The sequence below is a fragment of the Ipomoea nil genome, unplaced genomic scaffold (genome assembly GCF_001879475.1).
Source record: "Ipomoea nil cultivar Tokyo-kokei standard unplaced genomic scaffold, Asagao_1.1 scaffold0415, whole genome shotgun sequence".
Taxonomy (NCBI): domain Eukaryota; kingdom Viridiplantae; phylum Streptophyta; class Magnoliopsida; order Solanales; family Convolvulaceae; genus Ipomoea; species Ipomoea nil.
This window is the reverse complement of record NW_017616843.1, coordinates 1,505,810-1,532,384: the sequence shown is the minus strand read 5'-3', so window position 1 is coordinate 1,532,384 and position 26,575 is coordinate 1,505,810. Positions and strand designations below refer to the sequence as shown.

At 37.2% G+C, this 26,575-nt stretch overlaps 2 protein-coding genes and 1 long non-coding RNA gene across 3 annotated transcripts; all 3 read right to left on the bottom strand.

The window, feature by feature from the left end:
* Positions 1–1,217: 1,217 nt before the first annotated feature.
* Positions 1,218–4,333, bottom strand: LOC109172136. Its single transcript, XR_002052691.1, has 5 exons — positions 3,838–4,333; positions 3,199–3,327; positions 2,303–2,390; positions 1,863–1,959; positions 1,218–1,443 (listed from the first exon to the last, which is right to left on the bottom strand). It is a non-coding gene; the product is annotated as an uncharacterized LOC109172136 (long non-coding RNA).
* An 8,575-nt stretch (positions 4,334–12,908) lies between these two features.
* LOC109172134 (protein kinase byr2-like) lies at positions 12,909–14,236 on the bottom strand. Its single transcript, XM_019321279.1, has 2 exons — positions 13,319–14,236; positions 12,909–13,027 (listed from the first exon to the last, which is right to left on the bottom strand). Exons 1-2 carry the CDS (start codon positions 14,201–14,203, stop codon positions 12,989–12,991), a joined length of 924 nt encoding a protein of 307 aa, XP_019176824.1. The 5' UTR covers positions 14,204–14,236; the 3' UTR covers positions 12,909–12,988.
* Positions 14,237–16,356: 2,120 nt separating this feature from the next.
* Positions 16,357–19,508, bottom strand: LOC109172180. The gene is made up of 8 exons (XM_019321330.1): positions 19,379–19,508; positions 19,186–19,298; positions 18,980–19,029; positions 18,834–18,887; positions 18,526–18,578; positions 17,971–18,043; positions 17,740–17,801; positions 16,357–16,388 (listed from the first exon to the last, which is right to left on the bottom strand). Exons 1-8 carry the CDS (start codon positions 19,506–19,508, stop codon positions 16,384–16,386), a joined length of 540 nt encoding a protein of 179 aa, XP_019176875.1. The 3' UTR covers positions 16,357–16,383.
* Positions 19,509–26,575: the final 7,067 nt, after the last annotated feature.

The window sequence follows — 26,575 nt, the reverse complement described above, 5'->3', positions numbered from 1 at the left end:
GCGATGTCAAAAGGCTACCTTAAAAGTTTTGAATAAATTCAAATATATATTATATTCCCCGTTGAGAATATTTGACTAAGAAGAGGTGAATATGACATGCATCTACTATTATATAATATTATCTTTATTTGCACAGTCAAAATGATGACGAGAACTCCCTCTTTAAAAATGTTCCCAAATACTTAAATCTATATCTATATATAAAAGGTAGCCATTGATTATTAAATTAATATTTAAAATTTATGAGTAATTAATAAATACAAGAAATTTTATAATTGAAGATGTGAACATTAGTAGTAAATTCAAGATAGAAAAGTAGAGTTTTGGGGCTTAGCGTAGCGGTTTGTTGCTTAACTTGATGGCACGATGGAAGGCAGCATTATCAGTGAATTGATTGAATGACTTGTGATTTAATTCTGCAGTAACTCTAGTATAGGGTCTTATGAGTTTAGGATTAGCCCGACAAAACTGAGATTATAAAATAAATAAATAAAAGGATAGAAAAATATTATCATGATTCTTTACAAGGTAAAAGTATCTATTTTATACTTTTACACCACCGAAGTTCGACCCTATGACCACCCATTTGAAATGGTAACAAAGGTGCAGTGCTATTACACTACATGCATAGTAGTTGACAATATACTCACTCTGTTAGTATCGCATGTGTTAATTTATTAATAAATAAATAAATCATAATTTTTTTCTTCTAAGAAAATTCATATATGTGATAAAAAGTTTTATTTTTATTTTTTTTTAAGTACACTTGGCATCCTTTTTTTTATTTTTATTTTTATTTTTTTTTAAAAGTACACTTGTCATCTTAGAATACCAAAAGTAGAGGATAAGTAGACAATGATAGAAGCTGGGCAAGTGTATAAACGTGAGCCCACGGCTGGAAATCGCCAATTTTCCGACCACCAAAAAGTGGTCGGAAATGGCCAAAATTCGGTCGGAACACCCTGTTCCGACCACTTTTCCAACCATTTGAGGGGTTCGGAAAAACCCCCGTCGGTAATTCCGACCACCACATGAAGTGGTCGGAACTAGCGTCCACTTTTGTAAAGTTGTCGGAAAAAATCGACCACAACAGAATTGGCGAATTTCAGATTTTCCGACCAAAATTTCGACCACAGGTCGTCGGAAATTCCAACCCTCTGTATATCTGTGATATTGGCAGTTCCGAGCACATTTGGTGGTCGGAAAATAATTAAGTGAAAATAAAAAAAAAAATTCACTGCTTTGTAAATTTAATTTAAAATACAAATTATCCACTTGCAAATAGCAATTGTAACACCAATAGTAGTTTCATACCAATACAAGTTTATGATACTAATAAGAATAAACAACACCGAACCATACATTTAATACAATTCACATGCAATCTGTGGCACTAGTGCTTAATCAGTCACAACTCACAAGCATCATACTTTGACCTTGGCACTGCAAAAGAAAAAAGTAGAGTAGATAGATTGAGAGTTTGAGAGAGCCAGCACCATAAGTACTATGGTTAGCATGTAGCAATCACATAGAAAGTAATAGAAGAATAAGGAAAATGAAACAACCTATTTGGACTAGCAAGCAACTTAAAGTGGAAACTTTTTCGTTTCTGCCTAGGCAAAATTTTACATACTGCTTTTACATATATTCTAAGTGCATCTCTTTTTATGAGATGTTTTTGAGATTTCTAAAGATGCAACACACTAATCATAGTGTAAGCCCTTGTTTTTAAATTTTGCTGTCGGCTTTCTAGATGTCATTTTTCCACTGATATTTAAGAATAAAGAAACATATACACAATAGAAAGTAAAAAAACACACACACAATAACAACAAAAATAATAGTAGAATAGAGTTAATTACCTTATAGCTATAAGGATTAAGGAGTGAAGGAACTTTCAGAATCTGGTAATAGTGCAATCACTTCATCAGAAACGAGATTGGGCTGAAGAAACAAGAACTGAGAAAGAGTTTGAGAGAGATCAGAGAAAGCAAGTCCCCTAGTTCAAATGCATGAGATGATGTATCAAGGAAACATTCTCAATCAAGTAAAACTCCATATGCATGCAGTGAAGATTGATGACACATCAAAACCTCCTCAAACTAAAGCTACAAAGACATTACACAGATGAACCAGTGATGAACATATGCAGCCTGAATTTCTTTTTTACAGGGCAAATAAAAAATTAAAGCTATATATATGATGATCGATCCAATGTTCTTATAGAGTCACAGAACCCTATTGACTATCTGATACAGAGATGATGAAGGAAAGAAAATAGAGAAAAGAAATGTTTCGAAACCTGAACTACATTTAAGGCCTCACAGCATTGTCATAGATCTCAATCATGTCATCCTCTAATACCTTTGCACCAGAACTTTCATAGTATCCTATAAAATGCATAAAGTAATTGAATGTCAAGCAAGCAAAAGAAAGAGTATACCATCTTAATAAAAGAGCATGGAACAAAAGATAAGACACTTTCATATGATGTATAGGTAGATGTAGATTAAGTAAAAGATTCACCCGATAAACATAAATAAATACAACAAATATAGATTAAGTTAAATTTCTTAATTGTAATGAACACAAATGGACTGCAAAATGTCTTTTCCCTCCACTTGGGACAAGAGTAGGTCAATTCTATCGGCATCAGAGTCAACACCAACTGCAGACATTAGAGTGAAGATTTCAAAAATGCACAGATACCAAATGGGTAATGTGCAACACTAACCAGACATAAACTACATATAGCATTTTTTTCAGTTGCATCAACTCAGTTATAAGTTGACATTCAATTGAAGATTTGATCAATATCTCACAGATACCAAATGAGTATAATGTGCAACACTAACCAAACAAACTACATATAGCCCTTTTTTCAGTTGCATCAACTCAGTTATACTTATAAGTTGTCATGTCCTCTAACATATGAACTATTAGCACACTAAAATGTTTTCCCTAAAACTTCATCTACAATACATACTACATAAACACTGTTCAACACACTTCAAACAACTACTAAAATTGCATCTTTAGATATGGTGCCATATCAACTAAACTGCATCACTGTCAGTTAATAAACAGGAGCAAAAAGAAAAACAAACTACTAACCATTAAATTAATAAGCACTTAAGCAGGCCATGTAGAAAGGTCAAAAACATTAAATTAACAAGTCTTTAAATATAACAATCATACCAATAAATTTCTAGAGCCATCTGCTAACCATTGCCTGCAAACTGCCTCTATCTCAGATATGAACCTTTATCAAAGTAAAGTTGTATTCCTCAACACCTCACAATAGCCCAACAAACATGGTGAAAGTACCTGCAACCCAATGCCATAAAGGCTGTTCAGACCCGTGAGCACAGAACATTTTAAGACATAAACATGTAAAACAAATTACATACTTCAACTGCTCAACACAAAACATTAAAAGTCATTCACAAGAAAAATAATTGAGTTTAATATTACTTGGTATTTTTCTCAGTTGAAAAATAGATACAAATAAACACATTTCTGTATTCTATCATTTTTCTAATTAAAAAATAGAAGAAAAACAAGAAAACTATTGAAAAATGAAACAACAAAAAGCAGTAAATAGGATAAAACTTTGAAGGTTCTTTTTTTAAGTCAATATTAGCAGTAACAAAGCCAAATATGACTCACTTGTAAACTGGATCAAATAGAGAATAACAAAATTGAAAGCATAAAACATAAACCCATTCAATGCAAGATGCCAGAATCGTCAACAATGCATATATATAATAGTAATGACTACCAATAGAATGCTTGACAGAAGACAAGAAAAAAGATAAGCAGTATAAATAAACTTACAAATGCCTTATTGTTATGCAGGCTTCAGTTAGGTCAAAAAGATCTTCCACTATTTCATATATACAACATCCTGCACAAAAAGATCTTCTACATACATATGAATATACCTAACCGATTAAAAATCTAGATTAGGTCAACAGATTAAAACAACCCAACATTGCTTATGAGAAAGACAATGGTGCCGGTGGGTTGCTAATGAAGACGATGGTGCCGGTGGGTTGCTGCCGTTGATGGGTCCTGAGTTGCTGCCAGTGCCGGAGGCGTGAAGGAAGGAGGAAGGCCGGATGGGAGATTGAAGGAGGAAGGCAAAAGATTGGGGCAAAATAATCTGAGCGTGAAGGAGGGAGAAGTGGAGGAGTGAAAGAGTGGCAAAATTTGGCAGATTTTTGGGGTGAAAATCTGAGAATGGCGTGGATTGAAGGAGGGAGTAGTGTGAAGGAGTGGAGGGAGAACCTGAGGAAATGAAGATAAGCGAAATTTTGGGGTTAAATTGAGAATGGCGCCAATTTGGAGTGAAAATTTGGCAGATTTTTTTTTTCGCATTAAAATTTTGTATAAACATTATGCAATATTATGCATTTGACAAATTACAAACTTTGACTAATTATAATAAAATATAATAACAATTAATTGTTTTGCATTATTATGGAATAATATGCATTTCATGGGTATAGTAAAATGTATCATTTCATTTATATTTTCAATGTAGGTCCTACAACCAAAAGTCATAGAGATGATGCAACACTGCATTTATATGCTTGATGCTCAATACAAAAGTTATCGTGGCGCTTGCTATTTGTTAGAATTGTTTAAGACAATAGAAAATATGATGGGATTGTTGAGTCAAGTTATTATTTTGACATATGTACAATCTTTGAAAAATATCTTTACCACATTGATATTCTATTAATTGTGAAATCGTTATGAAATTGTTAGGGACAAATGCTAAATCTATTTCTCAAGCAAATTTACATTTATGAATAGATAATATATCACGTGTATCCCACGGGTCAATTACTAGTATATATATATAATGGTTTCGTGATTTTTTACAAAAATTTATACTATATGACTTACAATTTATAATATCACCCCCACGGGGACGGAGCCAGAAATTCGGTTGATGGGGGCGAAGAAGGAGAGACGAATTCAAAAATTTTTTTCAGTAAAGGCGAAACCTTAAAACAAAAGAGATAATTAAAAAAAAAACACATCTCATTATTAATATAAAATAATGTTATATATATGTGTGTGTGTGTGTGTGTGTGTGTGTGTGTGTGTGTATTAAATATTAAAAACGTGACTGTGTCAAAACCATAGGGAAGGAGAAAAAAAAAATATTGAAACGAATTATAAAAATATGTTATTGTCAAGATTCAAACACATATCCTTTATCATAATTCAACATGTGCTCAACCAACTCATCTAAATCAACTCTTATTGATATTTAGTAATTTTATTTTACTAATACTAACACATGTACTATATATACATACATATATACACAAATATATATGGGGTGGGGGTGGGGTGAAGGGGGGCAGCAGCCCCCCTCTTTGGCTACGTCCCTGCACCCCCACTATTTATTAAATGTGTTAGAGAAAAACTAAGTTTACAGGAATAATACATTTTTCTAGCAGAGTTAATTCCAACAATGGTCTAGAGAGAAGAATTTCCTTTTTAGCCCTTCACTAACATCTATTTAACGGTTGGTTAACGGAAGGACCAATGATGGAACAATTCTGATAGTCAATGATTTATTTTGTCTAAATTAAAAGACGATGACCAAATTTGAAAAATCACAATAGTCGGAGGACTATTGCTGGAATTAACTCTTTCTAGCATATTCAATAAATTATGGGTGATATAGTATGAACTTTTGGCAAGTTATAATGATGAATATTTGTATTATGTGATGAAAATAATACACAATATAATACACGATGATATACAATCCATTACGTCAGTTTGATAGAAATAAAGTATTGTGCCGTTGAAAGAGCATCCATGACCACCACTATAGGAGACACCGTAGCAGGGTCAGACATGGTTTGCTCATAAGAAATAGTGGCAAAGTCATCAGGAATGGATGTCATGAGAAAACCTAGACTAATAATAGCATATGAATGTTTGCATTCTGTGATAAAAATAATACGTAGTACAATACACGATGTTATACAATACATTATATAAAATGTTGAAACTTAACAAAACTAGGATTGTCGAGTCCTAACAAGAATAAATGATTTAAAGAGTTGAAGTAAGAAAATGATTTCTTGTATCTACATGGAAAGGGCACGATCTTATTTTTCATAGTAAGAATGGTGAAATGGTATCTATTAGTAAACTCTCTGCTTCGTGGTCATTTGAAATTGAAAAAAAAATATGAGTGAAATAATCAATGATAAAAAGATAAATCATGTAGCATTCATACCATTGAACCACAACAACAACAACGACAAAAAAAAAAATAAATAAATAAATAAATATTTCCGACCACAAAGTGGTCGGAAATAGGATTAGTTTACAAAAGATTAAATTGCCGGAAAATATTTCCGACCCACTCTATAAGGTGGTCGGAACTACCGACCACTTAGTGAATGTGGTCGGAATTTCCGACCACTTTCCGACCACTCTAACCATCCGTCGCAAAAATGAAAAAAATTTACTTTTTCCGACCAAATTTTTAGGTGATCGGAAATGAGGTCGGAAAAACGGTGATTTCCAGCAGTGGCCAGTTGTTTTTGGAGATTTTTTGTGAATGATTTGAGTGGGTTACGGGTGTTGGCAATTTATTAAGGCTGTTGATTTTTGCAATATCACTAAGCAACCCCTTATTGGACTGCCTCTAAAAGGAAGCTTCTATTGTGTTGGCAATTTTAATTAATTTGAATACCACCATTTATAATATATAAATATAATTTATAAAATTAATAGGTTTAGGTTAGGGAGATTTAGAAACATCCAGGGTAGGGAGATGTAGTTTTGTTTTTGTTTTTGTTTTTTTTTTGTTTTTTTTTTGTTTTTTTTTTTGTTTTGTTTTTTTTTTTTTTTTCCGATTTGTTATACTATGGACCAAGGTCCACATTTTAAGGTGAGCCCTGGTCTTAAATGACGTATAAATTGTATATTTTTAGTATTGAAATTGTGACTAAAATATAAATTGAGTTTCTAAGTAAAAACACATAACAATTGTAAAAGGAAATTTGTGAATACAATACATGATCATCAAATCCTAATATGTTAATATTGTCATTGTAATCAACAATCGTTATTCTATGGACCCGTGTCCAGCAAGCATGCCGGACACGGGTAACAGTGCCGTTAGGCACTGTTATCTTTTTTTTTTTTTTTTTTTTTTTTTTTTTTTTTTTAAATTTCAGACCGCTTCGTTATAGGAGTATATGTTCATAATTTTATTACTATATGTTCATAATTGTAAGTTCATAATGTCAGAGTTCTATGTTCATAATTCCATAATTGTACATTCATAATTCCGTAACTGTACATTCATAATTCAATAACTGTAACTTCATAATTTTAGAGCTCTATGTTCATAATTTTATCACTATATGTTCATACTAGTAATTCACCTATGCGATGCACGGGAAAAAATTATGTTATTATAAATATAAATAAAGAATAGAAAAAATAAAAATATTTTAAATTGTTTAATATAATGATATTTTTGAGCTTCCATTGGTCAAGTATTTATTATTTTTATAGAATACAAAATTATAATTAAAATTTTGTATGGTTAATATAATCTCTAATTATGTACATATTCAAATAAACTTATAGAGAGAATTTACATAATTACATTGATTTATTCTTAATTGTATTTCATTTATATTATAATTTTCACAATACGAATAATAATTAAGATAATTACATTTAGAAAGTAAATTTCAAATTTTGTATGAGTAAATTTATACTATAATTGAACATATTTTTTTATATGATTATATAATATATTCTTTATGCACATGGCATTCCATAAACTAAAATGTCATTTTATAAGTCCAAGAACACTTTTTGTGGAGATAATCCAAATGTATTTTTTTTTTCTTTTAAAAGTCCTAAGTTTATACATCCCAAAAAACATTAAAGACCCATACGATATATACATTTATATATATATTTAAATTTTTATTTATGGCTTAAATGATTTATTTTTTTTTTTTAATTCTGAAGTCCAATAATTAACCCACGGCCCGCAACATTTGCTTTCTTCATCCCTTCTCGCTTCTGCCATTTCTTTGAAGCATTTGAGATGGAGAAAAATTATATGTAGAGGCTTGCATTAATTGCACTGTTTCAAATATTGAATAAGCTTTCATTGAAAATTTAATTAATATTGTAATCCCAAGAACCACCATAAATAACAAAAGCATATCAAATAGACTTTCATTGTAAAGCCAGAGATTTAACTAATATTGCATTGTTTCATATTTTCTATTAATCGGAAATCGGAATCCTTAATCCTAATATCATAACATTTAATAACTCCATTAATTCATAAATGTAATCATTTGTTATGGGCGAGAAAAAAAAATAGCTATTTTATTTTTCAAATGTTGTGTTTTTTTTTAGTAAAAGATGTTGTGGCTATTTTATATTTATTATAGCTAGTAATAATAATAATAATGTTGGTAATTAATTATACCATTAATTATTTCCCAACCATATAGCTTTATTATATGTAAGATAAGATTGTAAGTTCATAATGTCAGAGCTCTGTGTTCATAATTTCATAACCGTACATTCATAATTGCATAACTGTACATTTATAATTGCATAACTATACATTCATAATTCCGTAACTGTACATTCATAATGTAATAACTGTAAAATCATAATTTTCAAAGCTCGATGTTTACAATTTTAGAGCTCTATGTTCATAATTTTATCACTATATGTTCATAATGTCAGAGCTATGTGTTCATAATTTTATAACTTACATTCATAATTCTATAACTGCACATTCATAATCACATAGCTGTAATTAGTTTGAAAGAGTTTAGTTCCGGTTCGGATTTGATTCATTTCGGTTTGAAAACTTGAACACTTTCTAATTCTCTAACATACATAATTATTTATTTATTTGCACTAATAATTTAAAGTACGTTCAAAATCTAAACAACCAAACAATGCATAATTTAAAGTACGTTCAAAATCTAAAATTCTCTAAAAAACAATTAATACTTGATAAATTAAAAGAACCAATTGAAAAGGATACTGAAAAAAATGAATTAGAAATTTTAATTGATGAAATTATGGAACTAGTTACCAAGGCAAGACATTAAAAATGTTGAAGTAAAATTTTACCAACAATATGCGCATATCTATTATAAGATAGGAGAATTATCTACGGCCTTAAACCCTACTTATCCTATTTCAAATTATGACTCTGATAACTCTTATGATAGTTATTATTATGATGCAATTGAGACACAGTAAAACAATATACATATAATTTTTTTTATATCTATTATTGACATTGCATGATGAATTTGTATCTTTAATTTCTTCCTTAATTATTAAAACACCCACAAGAAATTCATTTTTTTTTTGAGTACTAATGAATTTGTTACAATGTAGTATCTGTTCTAGCCACTTAATTCATATTGTTGATTCTGAAATTCTTACTCTTATCATATCTGACTTACCTAGTTATCAACAAAAACAAATACTAAAAAGAAGACTTCTTTCATAAAAAATTCAAAAGAAACAACTTCTAAACTATATTAATATAGAAAAAAGACATTTGCTGATGATCGTAAAATTTAATTACTTTGATGAAAATAATTTTGACAGAGTTGGACAATTTCGTCTTCTTTATATCCCTAGATTACAATAGCATGTATTGAAAAATCATGAGCATAATCTAGATTATATTGAAAAATATAATGTTTTTAGATTTAGATGTTACTATAAATCAATAATAACGAAATTTGGGGAGTTACTAGCTGAATGTTGCAGACTTGCAGCTCAGCAGAATTGGGAAACTTAGCATAAATATTTGTTGTAATATAGGAGGGTTTTTTTTTTTTTTTTAATCTTTTTGTAAATTTTTTGTCACTTGAGTGGCAAATTATTATGTGAATTATAGTGTTATGTGGTCTATAAAAAAGTACATTTTTAATATACTAAAAATACATTATTTGTGTAGTGAATATACATGATAAAATAATGTACTTTTAGTCTCAAATAATGTACTTTATTTAATTGCGATATATATTTTAAATCTACTAAATATATATTATTTGTGTACTAAATATACATTATTTGATAGTATACAAAATAATATACTTTCAAATAATGTAGTTTTTATTTATGCTCCACACAATAATGATTTCACTTGAGTATTGTAGATCATGCACGTTTGGGCTTTAACTATCAGGTTTTCATATTTGATGTATGATTATAAGTTTTTCCACATTTGATCATTTCGAATTGATATTTTTTTTGGGTCAACCTTAACTTAAATCTCAGATGGTTCAATCATGCAATTTATTTGAAAGAATTTATTTGAATTTAAGATACATGTAGATGACACTATGGCCTTATTTGGTAGATGGTTGTTAGCTGATTGAGTTAATTAGAGGATATAACTAAATCTAAAAATATTATATTTTTCAATTAGGATGCCTCCCAATCCACTCGACCATTCACGAGTTTATGGCAGCAAATTGTATTGAGTTTAGCCCAACTCACCTGAGACGGCAAATTATGATGTGAGCACGTGCTCACGAATTTATATCAATAATTTCCATATTATATATTCATAATTTCTATTCTCTCGGTGAGCTAAAATTATGAATTTAAAGTATAATTTTTAGCTCACCAAGAGTCTAGAAATTATGGATATACAGTATAAAAATTATGGATATAAAGGTGAGCACGTGCTCACAGCATAACAATTGACCTGAGACTTCTCGAATCATTATACTATGGACCATGATCCATCTTGTAATGTGAACTTTGATATAAAGTACATTTTTATATAGTGAATATTCAATTTTTAAAAGTACACAAATAATATACGAGTACTTTTTAATATATTAAAAACGAATATTTATTTACGGCCAATAAAATAATTTGACCAGCTTCTCCCATTTCAAAAGCTTCCGGAATCTCGTTGCATTGCAATTTAATCCATTGGATTTGGTAATGCAACTCCCTCTCAATGTGCATAAAGACACCTTTTTTTTTTAACCAGACTAGTTCATACCCAAAGTCAAGAATGAATCCCTTGATGTTTTGTTAAGAATGGATGAATATTTTTCAATCAATCACACCTTCTAAGTTACGATCAGTTTCGCCACCAATCACTACAAGCACTGCAGCCTATTCCGATCCCCAGACATAATTGCCCAAGATGTTTGAGTTTAACCAATGTGGAAACACAGCTTAGCTTGGCAATCAGTCCATCCATTCCCCAGCCTTGGGAACATTGAGCTTCCATATATAATTCATGCCCTCTCAGCTTGGACATGATCAACCTCCTCTAGAACACCATAGCAGATAGATACACACCTTTCAGTAGTTGCAGTAAAACCGTGTCACCATATATCTATCTTTCCACATTAATTAGAAATCAGTCTTTAATTTCATGCTTTAACCAACCAAAGAAAGCTAGGTATGAATCCAATTTCAAAATCTTCTTCAACAGCTAGCATCTGTTAAAACATATGGACCCAATTCAAGTTGTCAAAGGACACATGCATTTTGGTAGTAACTTCAATTCATCCTAGCTAGCTAGTTCCAGCCTTGCCAAACGTTGGCCGGAGGCCCCCTTCTTAGGGACCGGACCATATATGTCATCTACTCCAGTACCATGATTCATGTATTTACTATGAACAACTGTTGTCTAGAAACACTTTCTCAAAGTAAACAACCCATCCCAGCTTAATGACAAATGCCAAATTCATGTCCTGCTGCATCCTACACATGCCTAAATCACCGTACCGCTTTTTAAAAGATGCACATACGACATGTTTTATTTGCAAGGCCTAAATCACCACCATATTCATGTCAAGAATCGTCGAGTATGTACCCTTCATCACTCTACTGTGCAAGGACGATGGGACACCTAAATACCGGCCTAAGTCATAAGTCAAAGGGATCCCTGATAGTTGTGCAACACTTTCTGATGAAAATTGGCAGAGACAGAACAGAATTACTGTGACTTATGAAGATTAATGCGTTGACCTAAGCGCCTGTTGAGATCCTCAAGCGTCCCCTTAATCACACCAATTTGATCAATAGAAGCCTCTGATCTGCAAATAATCAAAGAAAAGGTGTGAAAGGATAGGCCCATTCTGGGAGTCCAATCTGTCACCAACCATACACATTCTGGAGGTAGTAATAGTGGATCTGCAAAACAATATATATATATATATATATATATATATATATATATATATATATATATAATGATAGCAGATCGAGTTAAGAACGTAACTTCAAAAACTCAATGCCAAAATCAGCCAAAGAGACAATAATTAGGGAAGCAATATAATGTCTGTTAGATGATGAATTGTCTAGCTGAAGTTAAAACACAATATCACTTTTGGAGATCGAATGTGTATTGGCATGTCCAGCATAAGTAGTGTATAACTATTGCAAACTTTTATAGAAATAGATGCACAATCAAATCAAATTAGTTTATGGATAAATGAACTAGTAAAGAGTTATAACTTATTCATGGCTTTCTATATATAGCATGGGCACACAACAACCAGATTTAAAGTGAAATGGAAGTAAATGTAAATCCACAAAGATCATTTGTGCCAAGAAATTTAAAACACTTCAGTAACATTGATATCTGCTTTCATATATTCAAACATTAACTGTGAAACCTTCATTTAAATTTCATTTCACATAATAATAGGATTATAAGAAGAGAAATGGATCAATGAATATGTGTGTTCTTTGTTTAATGTGAGTGAATATTAGGACATTAAAAATCATAATCTTTCACATATAATATGATCAAGTTGGAGAATCCATAAATAGAATGATAAAAAAAAACAACTCTAAAATATACTTTAATAGCTAAGGGGATCTAACAATTGTATGCAGCAGATTATCCTTGAGGATAGCCAATACTGCTGTCCAATCTTTTGTCACCCCCACAGGTGATCCTTCAAGTGACAACATAGGGGGGAATATATCCATATAGTATCTGGAAAGGAGAATATTGCAAAAATTAAATAACTTATGTTCTGGAAAGGAGCAAAACAGAAAAACAGAAACTAAAAAAAAAATATTTATTAACACAATCAAAATTGAATTCAAGGGTCAAATAAGCCCTTGTACAAGTAAGATTCATGAGGTTTCTATACAAATAAGCCTATTTCTTTCCCCTAAAACTTTTACCATGAAACAGAACACATCATCAATGTCCGACAGTAGCAACATCTCTTTCCGTCCTCGAAAAGAGAAGCTGTCTGGAACTGGAACAAGAAGTAGGAACCTTAGTCGAAAACAGCCCAACATTGGAACTCCATCCTCCAATTACTTGATGATCCTTCTCCAACTTTTGCCCCAACAGTCGATTGAATTCGTTCGCAACAAATGGATGATTAAGTAAAACAGCTGCAGTTGATCGCGTAGTGGGATTTCTTTCAAAGCACCTCTCAAGAAAATCCTTGCAGCTATTCGATATGCCCTCTGGGATTTCGGGTTTCTTGAATGATATGTTTAGAAACGCATCCTTGCTGTCCCGGAACCTCCAGACTGGGTTTCCGGTAATCATCTCCACCACCATGCAACCTATAGCCCATATATCCTTGGGCGCCTCGTGCATCCCCGAAACCAATGACTCCGGCGAGGTATACAGCAATGACCCGCGGTGACAACCTCCAAAAATGTTAACTCCAGCCACCTTACTCAGTCCAAAATCTGCGATCTTCAGACGATTCATCCCAAACCCACACGGAAAGACAAGGACATTCGCAGGTTTCAAATCACAGTGAACCAACCCTCGCCTATGAACGTCCAGAATCCCCTTCAAAAGCTGATAAGCATAGAAAGATACCTCGAATTCTAAGAGTCTTCCAGTGCGAGACTTGATCAGGTTCTCCAGTGACCCACCCGGAGCATACTCCAGTAAAAGGTTGTAGACAGCCCTTCCGTGTTCTACGCTTGTGTCTTCTCCGAAACACTGGACGATATAGGGGCATCCTCGGAGTGCATTCAAGAGTCGCCCTTCAACCCTAAGTGAGCTTGAAGACTCTAGCTTTGAAGACTTGACGGCGAACAGGGGCGAATCAGTTGATGAAGATGAAGAAAGCAGTCGGCCAAGAAACACAGTGCCGTAGGATCCTGAGCCAAGAGTTTGAAATTTTTGACAAGCCATATTAAACAGAGTGCGATGTGATGAAAAGAGTGTTTTACGAAAGTGCTAATTGCTGAGATGGTCCTCCTATCCTAGGGAAGTAAGTATTATATAGGTAAGACAGATTAGATTTGGAAAGTAAAATTAGGAAACTTGGAAAGTAAGATTAGGAAACTAGGCGAATTAGGAAACTAGGAGAGTAAGATTAGGAAACTAGGAGAGGGTTGGTCTGGCTTTCAAATAAAAGAAAAGAGGTAAGAGAAGATTTTAAAAGGCTTTCAAATAAAAGAAAATAGCATAGAAATTTCTAAATAAGTACGACGATGTGAACTCACTTGTTAACCGAATGCATTGAATGTGATGTTAAAAACTTGTTATTTAGTCTATAAAATTAATTGAATTTATAACTCTAAAAAAAATCTTAAATACGTTCTTTAATTTTTTGTATAAGAATGATATACACTTCAAGTTTTGATTTTAGTAACAATTTGTATCAAAATAAGTCTGGTAAGCATAAAATTTAAATTAAATATATAATATAATAGATAGATAAAGAGAGTTTTATAATGGTTCAAAAGTGATGTAACACCTCTAATCCAGTCTTCTCCTTTAAGTGGTATGTGAAATGTACAGTAAAAAGTGACAAATATTTATGATGGAATATATCGGATTGGGCTTGGTCCATGCACTCATGGGGGCTGCACCACATAGGTGTGCGTGGAGTGGCGGCGGTTACCTACATGCATGGGTGCATGCAAGGGGGCAGCTTCTTGCGCGTGTGCGGGTGGCAGCGGACACTGCGTGCGGAGACTACAGGACATGCACAGGCGTGCACGAGGTGGTCGTGCTCATTGGTGCATGGGGCGGCGCAGTTGGCACGAAGTATGTGGAGGGAGAAGGTGGGCGCGCAGGATACGGTAGAGACGTGCGAGAGGGTGGCACGTGTATGGCATAGAAGGGGAGACGCGAGTACCACACACGTGGCCGGTCCGGAGGGGTGCTCTTGTAGTATATAAAGGGGGGGTCGCGATTCGTTTTGGGGGCAGAAGAAAGGAAGGACAATACTGATTGGCCTGGTGGTTCGAATCTCTCTCTCTTTGGCGGTTGGTCACGAGATCAACTTCGGGTATCGTTAGTTTAATTTGTGCCTTGTTATTATTCGATTCATTTCCTTATTGCTCGTTTTCTTTACCGTGTTACTCTAGGCCTACCGTTGGGCCTGTGTATGCTCTTGTGGGCTTCACGCCCTCAGTGATAGTACGCCATTTTATCTCGTTACATGATTATACATCCAGTTTATGATGGACCCGATCCCATTAAAACCATCAATTTATAAGTGCAAAGAATGGAGCTGAGGAATTCTAGAAGTTAGATTACCTGTCAGTGAACCATGATCAGTATGCAACCACACCATGATGACATGGATTCATCAGCTTGGTAGCCGGCTAGTTGCTACAGCAAAATAATAATAAATTAATAATAATAATAATCCATAACAATTAAAATAAATAAATAATTAATTAATTAAATTATAAATATAGAGATCTCATATCCATGTTCTTCCTTCTAAAACGGTGAAAATACAAAACTAAAATTATATTTTGAAGAGATTTAGAGGACCAACAAAAAAGGAAATCTAATAGAATTCATAAATGTTACAAAAACAATATAAAATCACAAATCAATCATACAGTCACAAATATTTTCAAAGGCCATTATCTCAACATCCAAAAAATTCTAGTGAATGACTAAATTCCATATTGAGATATGACGTTTTATAATATTCACAAACGGGTGACGATACGATAAAGAAAAAAGATGACGACTTTAAAAATTTTGGACAAAGAGTTTGTCTTATATGTGTATTTTATAGTAGTTGATAACTAGCACTGAATTGTGAATACAAATTAATCGAAACAAAAGAAACTGGTGGAAAAAAAGTGTTTTCAATAAAAGCTTCAAGCCAACAGTCAACTGAATTAACCATTTTGGGAAAATAGAAAAGCCCAATTAAGTTGTTAAATAGCTTTGGTCATTGTTCTGACTTTGTGTTTAGTCTTCTGCCAAGTGCCATTTAACATAAACTGAAAACATAACAGCATAACTAGTACAGAAGAGATTACAAAATTTAATATAAGATTACCTTTGCTGGGCAGGGAAATAGTAAAGCATCTGTTCAAGGCCATCAGTTTCATTTGTTCTCATCCTGCACCAATTAAGTAAATGGAATTCAAAAATCTGTGTTAGAAGAAATAAAATTTTAACTCAATGCCCTCCTGCATTAATATGTCACCATGCCTAAGTTAATTTACTTATCATTGTACAGAAAGTGAAACATACTGGCAAATACAAAACTAACAAATACTTCATGTCTTCATATGTGTCAACTAATCACGAGCTTTACCCAAATAACTTTCCAAATAAAAGAATGAAGAAAGAATAAATTTTCCTTAAATTTAGATATTTAGTATTATCAAAACTGTTTAAGATTCATGGACAAAAAAACCTAATTGCAGAACCAACAATTGGCTAAACATCATAGTTATCACAGCGCCCTTTTAAGTCGCGGCGCTCGCAGACCGCCTTGTCGCCTAGGCGACGCCTAGGCGATGAGTAATATATATAATAATAATACTAATAATAATAATAATATTATTATTATTATGAGAATATATATTGGGAAGAATTAATTATATATAATATATGTGGCAGCAGTGCAGCACAGTGCACTGCCAGCACATTATATATATATTATATATATATTTTGTTGGAAATAGGCAGCCTTATTTATTATATACTCTAGGAAGTTGTAGCTGCAGTAGCTTTCATTTACAAACAGAAGCAGAAAACTCTTCCTTTTCTCAAGGCTACAACTTTCTAGGAGTAATAAAGTAAATAAGTCTGAACGATGAAGCCAAGAAGAAAGAAAGAAGGAAAAGGAAGAAAAAAAAAAGCAAGAATGGCAGTCGACGACGGCAGTGGGAGAAGAAAGTAGAAGAGAAAAGACGAAGAAAGAAGCACCGATGACGACCCACGGCGGTGGGAGGGCGACGGCGGTGGCTATGGGTCACTGGATTGGCTTTCTTCTTCTCTGTCAGTTCGAGGGAAGTCGCCGACGCAGTGATACCATTTTTTTTTTTAAAAAAATAAAGTTAAAAATGGGTAGGGTTTATGGGTTTGGACGCCGAATCGGCGTCCTTGGCGCCGTCTGGGATGCCTAGGCGACGCCGGAGCTCACCTCACCATTTTCAGGCGAGGCGAAGCCTCCAGGCGTCCTGTCTCCACCGACAGGACGCCTAGGCGACGCCATGATAACTATGCTAAACATTGATGTCAAATTAACCTCTACAGTACAAGGATTGATTAAAACAGGATCATATGATGCCTATGAAAATATAGACTATTTAGGTGTTGTTGTTCTATCAACAACATTGAATGGGGTAGAGATACCATCTGTAATCAAGTATCAAGCAAATTTGTATTTGAAATAGACCAAAAAAGTGCAATGCAAATAAGTAAATGTTGACTTTATAGATAGATGAATAGATAAAATATACCCATCTCAAGTTCTCGCAGAGCTCTATGGGGCCATATATTTCGTCCGCAATATGATGAATATCTAGAAGGACAGAGAAGACATAATCTTCACAAGGATAGAAAAGAACATAATCTTTAAGCAATATGAAATATATAACTGCAGAAACTCAAAGGTGACATGCAAAACTTTTACAGCTTTGATACATGGAAATTAATCAGAGGTATGATGGATATTAAAGAAGAAATCTAACCGTTCAATAAGGGATTTCTCAGTTGTAGGCACATCAAATACTGGATTTGCATAGGAGGATCCTTTCAGTGTATCTGTGTAATAAACATCAAGTAGCAGTGAGAAAGTCCAAGGAAACATGAAATATATGTAAAGTTTCAAAAAACAGCAGAGAGCAGGTTAAAGTGTTAAACATAATATGTGATGCATATAAATTTATAGAAAACATCCATAGATAATTAGATGGTGCATATGCATGCCATGTGTGTATCACACACTAATGAAGATTATAAGTAAAAGTAAAATAATTACTGCTTCAAAGCCCCTTTTTTATATATTAAAAAAAGTAGCAATATTGCCACAAGCCGAAAAATTTATCACAATCCATTCAACTTAATATTTCATTATAAGATAAAAGGGATGAAATGCCCTCTATTGGAGGTTCTTTTATTTCATTTGTTAGTCACCAACGTGTTGTAAATTGTAATGATCACATAATAACTTTGACATGTAAAACTTCTCAAGTGAATTCTATGATGTCCTCTTTCTCAACCATTACAAGAACAGTCAATTCTACCTGGCTTTCCAGATTCAAGCTTCTCTTTTCCACGACTCCATCCAAAGTTATACCTGGCATTAAGTCCCAAGGCCATATCAAATCTAAGATTAAATGGTGAATAAAGGAAAATAAAATCCCCAAGCACAAACTTGCATATGGAGTACACTTCAGACAGCATGAGGATGGCAGCTATTAGAGATGGAACAACCGAACAAACAACCAAATATTAGAGAATAGCAATGCATTCATTCATAGAACAATGAAAAAAAAAAAAAAAAAAAAAAACACTATGATTTAAGGATTGATCATGGGATAAGTTAAGTTACCTACTATGAGGATCTTCCAGCTCCTGTTTCACACTTTTTGGCAGGTTGGCTAATCTGATAAGAAAAAATTATTTATAATGTTATATCCAAATAAAACATCACATATATCTATGGTGCAGAACTGCAGGTCAAGAATATATTCTTACCTAGGTGAAAGAAGAAGTAGGTTTGGACGCAACAAAGTATACTCAGGAACCTACAAAAACAAAAAGGATGAGAAAGCAAAACACATATAACAAGCTGACAGCATACTGATAATGCAGCTTCAATAATCTGACAGCCAAATTACAATTAAAACTTTCTATCTAAAAGATTAACAGATGTACTGTGTAAGTATCATTTACCCTAAAACATCTGAAATTGACAGAATTCCAAGGTTGTTCGGCCCAAAGCCCTCTTCAATTTTCGCCCGATAAGTAAGCATTGATTCAATCAAACTCATCAGAAATGAAATCATCAGTAAACCTGCACAAGTTGGCACCAGAATAACGTAATGTATATCCGCACGCATACGCTCTACCGAATTTAAACATCGAAACGTGAACGCAACAGGATTTCAGAAGCATGCTTCTTTTGAGAGCCGTGCAGCTCTTCAATAATCTGAGTTCTCGGTGATGACACCAAACCGAGAAAACTCACCTTGTGCGACGGAACTTGGGAGGAGCACGACGCCATTGCTGCAAAAGCTCGGCGAGTGAGTAATTCTGCGGTACGGCGGCAAATACTGAGAAAATTGCGCGGGAAAACTGGTATGCGGGAATTTGGATAGAGAAGGTGGCGTTGAAGGACAGAGAAGATAATACTTCATTCATCCTGATACTGTCCTCGTTTCAAATGATTCTTCGAATCAATTTGTGTAAACGCAGAGAAAAGAAGAAAATTAGAGAAATGAGAATTTCGAACTTCGAATCAATCTTGTTTTTTGGCGTCCTTGTTGAATTTATTTATGCTTTGGTTGACTGTGACTTGCGAAAGTCACTGTCGTGGATGCTCCAAAAATTAAAGGGAATTGAAATATTGAATAAGTTATATTATATATACCACTCACAAATTTAACATTTTTGACGTTATAAATTTTAATAGGTTAATGTTAGCGTTGGCTTAGTAGGCCAAGTTCAGTTCCGACTCAATTGAAGTCGTGACTTACTATGAAAAGATGTGGTTAAACGACTCAATTATAGCAACGTGGCTTACAAATGGAGTGATATTGTTAAATGGTTAATGTGGCTTATCATAAAGGAATGTGATTAAATAGTTAATATGATTCACTAGAGAGATGTGACAACCACTATTTGATTTACAACACTTACAAGATTGAGATCCATTAGTTAAGATTTAATTTTTTTTCTTAAAAAAAAACATATTAAAACTTGACATATTGTGAGAGGAAGTGGTAGATGACTAGATGTTAAGACGCTAAATATTTTTCAAAATTTAATATTAGTTAAAAAAGAAGTGAACGAGTGAGTGAAACATAAGTCACTTATCAAAAGCTCACGAGTTAATTATTATAAACACATTTTTTTTATTGAGGTTATATTTATTTTTTAAAAAAACTGATTGAGGTTATATAATTTATAAATTATTATACATGAACAGAGTTACCAATCTAGATGTATCCTTGGGTAAATGGCACTGGTGGCCTACAAAAGATTAATAGGGAAACTCATCCAACTTTATGATGAAGAAGTAAAAATTAAATACGAATATTATATATCCTTTTTGAAAAATATGGTTTGAAAATATATATCTTGCAATTTATGAGTAAAATGGAAAATAGGTCCTAAAATATCATATCTCTAGAAATTGGTGTATTTTATTTGGGAAGTTTTAATTAGATTGTTCTTTTTTATTTTTTCTTTTTTATTTAATATCTTAACAATAAAAACCATGAACCTTTCAAAAATAAAAACCATGAACCTTTCAAAAATAAAAACCATGAAGTTACAAGTTTGTAAATGGCAAATATAAGGATACCAAACATTTTTGTCAAAGATTTAAAAAACTCATATGTTAGTCCAGCCATGCAAAACATTACCCTCCCCCTCCCCCCCCCCCCCCCCCCCCCCCCCAAAAAAAAAAAAAAAACTGCTCAATATTGATGCACATTACTAAAAGTGTCGTCAATATTGTTCTTTACTGACAGGAGACTTTTTTCTTTTAAATAAGATTATATCGGCCACTGTATCCTTTCAAATGCTTTGTTGCACCGAAGTGGTAGAGAAAACCATGATGAAGTTATTGAGACAACAAATCCATGTTTTTAGGGTAGTAACTTGGCGAAGAATGTTTGGCAAATGACATTAGAGAAGAGCTACAAATTTAAGGAAAAGATAATATTGTTAATTTCTTACTTTGCCGCGCCCTAGCAATATTAATAATTATCTCATATTTTGGTTATGATAGTGTTAATTGCCACGTAAGCGGTAAATAAACTATAAGTAGACCAATTAAAGCAATTAAATGTCTTTTATTGATCAAGGTGAAGGCCCTAAGTACAATCTAAGTGGCTGTTCCGAGTACCGACTGACTGCGGTCGGAATTCTCTAATAACAACCTATCGATCGTCCAAAAGCCCCCCACACTGTTGCCACCGCGGGTATTTATAGCCGCTGGGCCGGAGACACAAGTCCGGCCGTCCGGCATGTCACCCACTTAGCAATGACGTGTCTTCTCCCCGTTAGCCCTGCCTGTCAACGCCTAACGCTGCCACGTGCTTCCTCCTGGTTCTCTCGCCTAAGGGCTCTCGCTCGGGTAATGAAGACCTTGGTCAGGCATCAATCCGGTCGGTTCCGACCGGATTCTTCTAAGAAAGTCCGACCTGTAACCTGCATAAACAAGAATAAAAGACAAAGGCATGTCGGTCGGGGTATTCCCTACCAAGAGCCCCCCCAGCCCGGGCCTTTTTGACCGCCCGGGAAAAAACGGGACGGGGTGAAGAAGCCCAAACGTCCGCTGCCAAAACCGACCGGACAGCTGTCATTCCCCCGCGCCACGTGTCGAGCTCTGCACGCCTCTGCGACCGCAACAGTCGCCTCGGAGTCTGGATTGGTCACATCGGGCAAGTGGATCGTTTCCCGCCCAGATGCTCTCCTATAAATAGGCCTTCATGGAGTTCATTTGAACTTTTACCAACCTTCTCGAATCGATCGGTGCATCCCGAGCGAGCCAATCAGAATTTCGGTCGGACTAGCTACGATTTCCAGATTCTCCGCGAACAGCAACCAATCGGTAAGTCCCTGGCTCTTTTAGCTTTTTAAACTCCTGCTTTACATTTCCTTTCATAGCCACCTTTAGGCCTTAACCATCCATAACCGGGTCGTACCCGACCCTAACAACGTCCCGACCACCCTCTAGGTAGTCACCATGTCGGATACGGATAGTCAGAACGTATCGATCGCGGACTACGACGACGCAGTCAAAGAAATCAGCGAGGAAGTGGACATCATGTCCTACTCGCCAGAGGCCGCCCAACGACCATGAGCGACGCCCGAAAAACGAAGGTCATCCAGCTCCGAAGGGACGTCAAGCTCGAGCGGATTAGGTAGCTCGAGCAGCAGGAGCGGTCGTACATCAACGAGCGGACGAAGCTCCCCGACGGGTGGCGTTCGGGAAACGCCGACCCGGGTAATTGGGGATTACCCTGAGCCCGCTCCTCAGGCTAGCGATCGGGAGGCTACACAGGAGCCGGTCGAGGAAGACCCGGCCGCGCCGCCCGCCCCGACCAACGAAGAGTTCGTCTTCCTGAACCGAGACAGCGTCGAGCAGCAATATAGCTTGCTGACAAAAGCGGAAGCCACAAGGATCTCTGCTCTACTCACCGGCCGAGTTCGATTCGACGTTAGCCGTAGCTTAGGGAACATCATAGACAGGCACGAAGGCAAATGGATCGGGATGCATTACGACTCGCTCCTGGCCCCGATCCAAATACCCTTCTCCGCCCTCCTGACCGCCTTCCTGGGCTATTACCGAGTAGTCCCGGCCCAGATTTGCCCGAACGCGCATAGGATCTTAGCGTGTTTCCCGCAGATATGCGCTCGGCACGAGGTAGCGTGCACGGTGGAAGTTTTCAACTTCATCTACCAGGTGAAGACCCTGCCGGCCAAATACGGGGGCGGGTTCCTGATGATACAATCCCGGGCCGATATGTGTGCGATCGAGAGCCTCCTTGGGAACAACAAGGGATGGAAAAACCGGCTTTTCTCGATCGAGTAAGACCCGTGGATCCTCCTGGTCGAGAGGACATGGAGCAGCCACTACAGGAAGCAAGTGGTGCCAGTCGAGACCAAAGCTCTCATAGACGTCGCCACAAAAATCTCGAGCGAAGTTTACGAGTACAAGATTTTCCGCTCAAAGGAAAGCTATGACGAAGCCCGACTGCCATCCCCAAGATATGACTTGGAGGAAAAATATGTTCATATCCCGGGCGTGACAATAGCGATGGCGGCTACACAGGCGGAAGCAGGGAACGAAGGTCTAACACTAACCGATCGTCCCCGACCCCTTTACGACTTCGACCTAACCAATTTATCTTTGTTTGCAGATATGGCAGGTTTTGAAGAAGATGAGGCACCCCGAGCTCCCAAGCCTAAGATCGTGCTTGGGAAGAAGAAGATCAAAGGCAACCCGGTCGGGGATAAACAAATCCAGACCGCTAAGCCACTCGGCGCATCAACGACCGTCACCACCCCCGAGGGCTACGTGGTGGACGCCTCCGAGGTCCTTATCAGCCGGGTGACTGCCCCCAAGGGCAAGGGCAAGATGACGGAGAAGGGGTCAGAGGATAGCGGCGCGCTGAAGCACCGGAGGGAGCAACGAAGCTCGAGCCCGCCGGCCGGGGCTATCAAGAGCGAATCCTCCGCTCTTACGCGGATCGGCAATGTTGCGCCGATCAAGGAAGATCTGAGCAAGCTCTCCCCGACCCAGGTGGCTGAATGGATTGGCCTAGACATGGCTGAGGTAAATATTTTGTCTTCTTAAATTTATGCAAGTTCCTCCGCTCAGGCTAACCCCGAGCGTCTTCTTTATCTTGCAGATCTCCCGGGAGACCCAGCTTCTTCAACGGCAAGCGTTGCTAGCCAACGAGGCTGACACCTTGAAAAAGGTCGCCGAGCAGCGGCAAAAAGAGAACGCCAACCTCCGGACCGAGCTAAAGAAGGTCAAGGGGGAGCGAGATACGGCCGAGAAAGCGGCCCGAGCTGCGAAGGGAGCTCAGGAGGTGGCCGAGAAGGCAGCCAAGGAGGCTCTTGGGGAGACCAAGACGCTGAAGGCCCGATTGGCCAACCTTGGAGACCTGGCAAAGTTCCTCTTTCGGGATGATGCGTCCGGGACGAAGTTCCTCCGGGAGGTCTAGAGGACCACGGTCGGGGAAGAATTAATCTGGGCGTTCGGCCGCTGGGGGTTTAAGTCCGGCCAGCGAAAAATGCGCGAAAAGACGGAGACCTATCTGAGAGAGGCCCTCGAGGGCGAAGATCTCGAGCTGGTCTTATCAACCCTTCCAAACGAAATTGCCGACCCCGGCCCGCTGCCGTTCAACCCCAAAGAGGACCCCAAGGAGGGTGTGGCCGAGCCGAGCGACGCCGCCGCAACTAAGTAGCAAGGCTTTCTTTGTTTTTTGTTTCAAAGTAAAACTGATCGGGAGCCCGGTCCCGAGCTGTACCGGGTACTTTGACTTATTTTAATAAAGTTGTCTTTTTGTTAATCTTGTCTTGCTCGTAGTTATATTATTTTCATTTGCGTGTATGTCGATCATCTAATGCCCGACCCCGCGGCCTTATGGCCTGATCGTGCATATTCCGACCGAGATGGCCTACTGGCCCACCAAGATCTCGACTCTTAACGGCCTGCTCACTCGGGGTATTTCCCAACCTTTAGGCCTTGTCGAAAATTCGAAAAATGTCTGGCCTCTTTGCTCGGGATGCTCCCGATCACTGGGCCTAGAACTCACTTCCTTCATCCTAGCCCCCACACTATTGTGTGCTCGAGGCACGAGTGGGTGCAATAGTGGAAAGAAGTTGGACGGATCGGGAAATTCTGCTGTAGCTCTGGCTTTCCCAATCGGTGACGTGACCCTGATGTCTGCCGAAGAGGAGCGCATTTAACCGGTCGATGTATTCGCCCGATTAAGTTAAGATCGGCTATTAGAGCCAAAATATTGACGGCTATTAGAGCCTGATTGCACACCCCTATCGATAAGAACCGAGGGAGAGGTGTTCGTGGAGCGTAGAGCCCCTCTTCTATGTCAATGTTGAGCCTCGATCGGGAAGGTTACGAGCGAGGTTAGGGTTACCCTACTCTTAATCAAGGTAATGAAAAAACCGACCGGGCCACCGTGTGCAAACGGTTGAGCAATCACCGATCGTATATACATTGAATTTTCCTGCTCGTAGGTGGTTTAGGTAATATTTATAATTTACAAACAAATGATGAACGAAGGCCGACTCGCAGACCGAGCCCCCACTTCGCCCAAAATTACAAAAAATAAGCTAATGCCTAAACATAACGAGGTGCTCGGAATTTCAAGTCCCCTCGATCGCTCGACCGGTTGTCGTCTCCAGTCGGTATGTTCCCGGCCGCACTACAGCGCTGATGACGTACGACCCTTCCCAATTTTGAGCTAGCTTCCCGCCTTCCAAAGGTTGACTGGCTTCCCGTCGGCGTAGGACGTAATCTCCCACCTGAAAATATCGATGGTTGACCCGAACATCCTTTGAACTCTTGACTCTCTTTTGATACTCGGCCATACGCCGAGCAGCTAGCTCTCGCTTTTCCTCGACTCCATCGAGATCCACGACCATCGAGTGTTCATTCTCCTCCGCATTGTAAGTTCGTTCTCGAGCGGTCGGGATCCATGCCTCGATCGGGAGTCGGGCTTCGGCTCCGTAGACAAGGGCGAACGGCGTCTCCAAAGTCGCTTCTCTCGGGGTCGTCTGATAAGTCCACAAAACATAGGGCAACTCATCGGCCCAACTACGACCAGCCGAGTGTAGCTTCTTTTTTAGACCTTCCAATATTGTCCGATTAGCGTTTTCCACTTGTCCATTTCCCTGCGGGTAAGCCACCGACGACCGGACGTGGGTCGTTCCGATCTTGGCCAAGAAATTCTGAAAATACTGGCTTACGAACTGGCGGCCGTTATCGCTGATGAGATGCACGGGCACACCAAAGCGCGAAATCACATTGCGCCATAAGAATCGAGCACATTGTTGAGATGTGATCGTGGCTAACGGCTCGGCCTCGATCCACTTGGAAATGTAATCGATGGCGACAATGACAAACTTTCTCCGACCGGCAAGCTGAGGGAACGGTCCCAAAATGTCCACCCCCCACCTTGCGAAGGGAATTGCAGTCGTGACCGGCTGGTAGAAGGTGGCCGGTCGTCCGGGCATCCGGGCAAATAACTAGCACGTCTCACATTCCCGAGCGAGCTTCTCACATTCCAGCTGGAGGGACGGCCAATAGTATCCGATCAACATGATTCGACGAGCTAACGATCGGCCTCCTTGATGCGACGAGCAAATGCCCGAGTGCAATTCCTTCATAACAAGATCGGCCTCAAATGCGGTTAGGCAACGCATAAGAGGGCATCCAAGACTTGGAACCTCGAGGCTCTAAGCTTGGCCTTCCGTGCACGCTGGGGGTCGTCTGGGAGCCGACCGTGCTCAAGGAATTCCTTCAGATCGGTGATCCAGTCGTCTTCTGCCGGTTGGATCGGATTGACCGGCAATCGGTGGATACTGTGT

Excerpts from the sequence above, each read along its gene's own strand:
- LOC109172134 (XM_019321279.1), bottom strand. The coding sequence starts at position 14,203 with ATGGCTTGTCAAAAATTTCAAACTCTTGGCTCAGGATCCTACGGCACT. Across the intron at positions 13,028-13,318 it reads TTGGGCTGTTTTCGACTAAG|ATACTATATGGATATATTCC; the intron begins GTTCCTACTTCT and ends TCTCCTTTCCAG.
- LOC109172180 (XM_019321330.1), bottom strand. The coding sequence starts at position 19,508 with ATGGCGTCGTGCTCCTCCCAAGTTCCGTCGCACAAGGTGAGTTTTCTC. Across the intron at positions 19,299-19,378 it reads TGCTTCTGAAATCCTGTTGC|GTTTACTGATGATTTCATTT; the intron begins GTTCACGTTTCG and ends CAACTTGTGCAG. Across the intron at positions 18,579-18,833 it reads CTGGAAGATCCTCATAGTAG|GTATAACTTTGGATGGAGTC; the intron begins GTAACTTAACTT and ends ACTTAATGCCAG.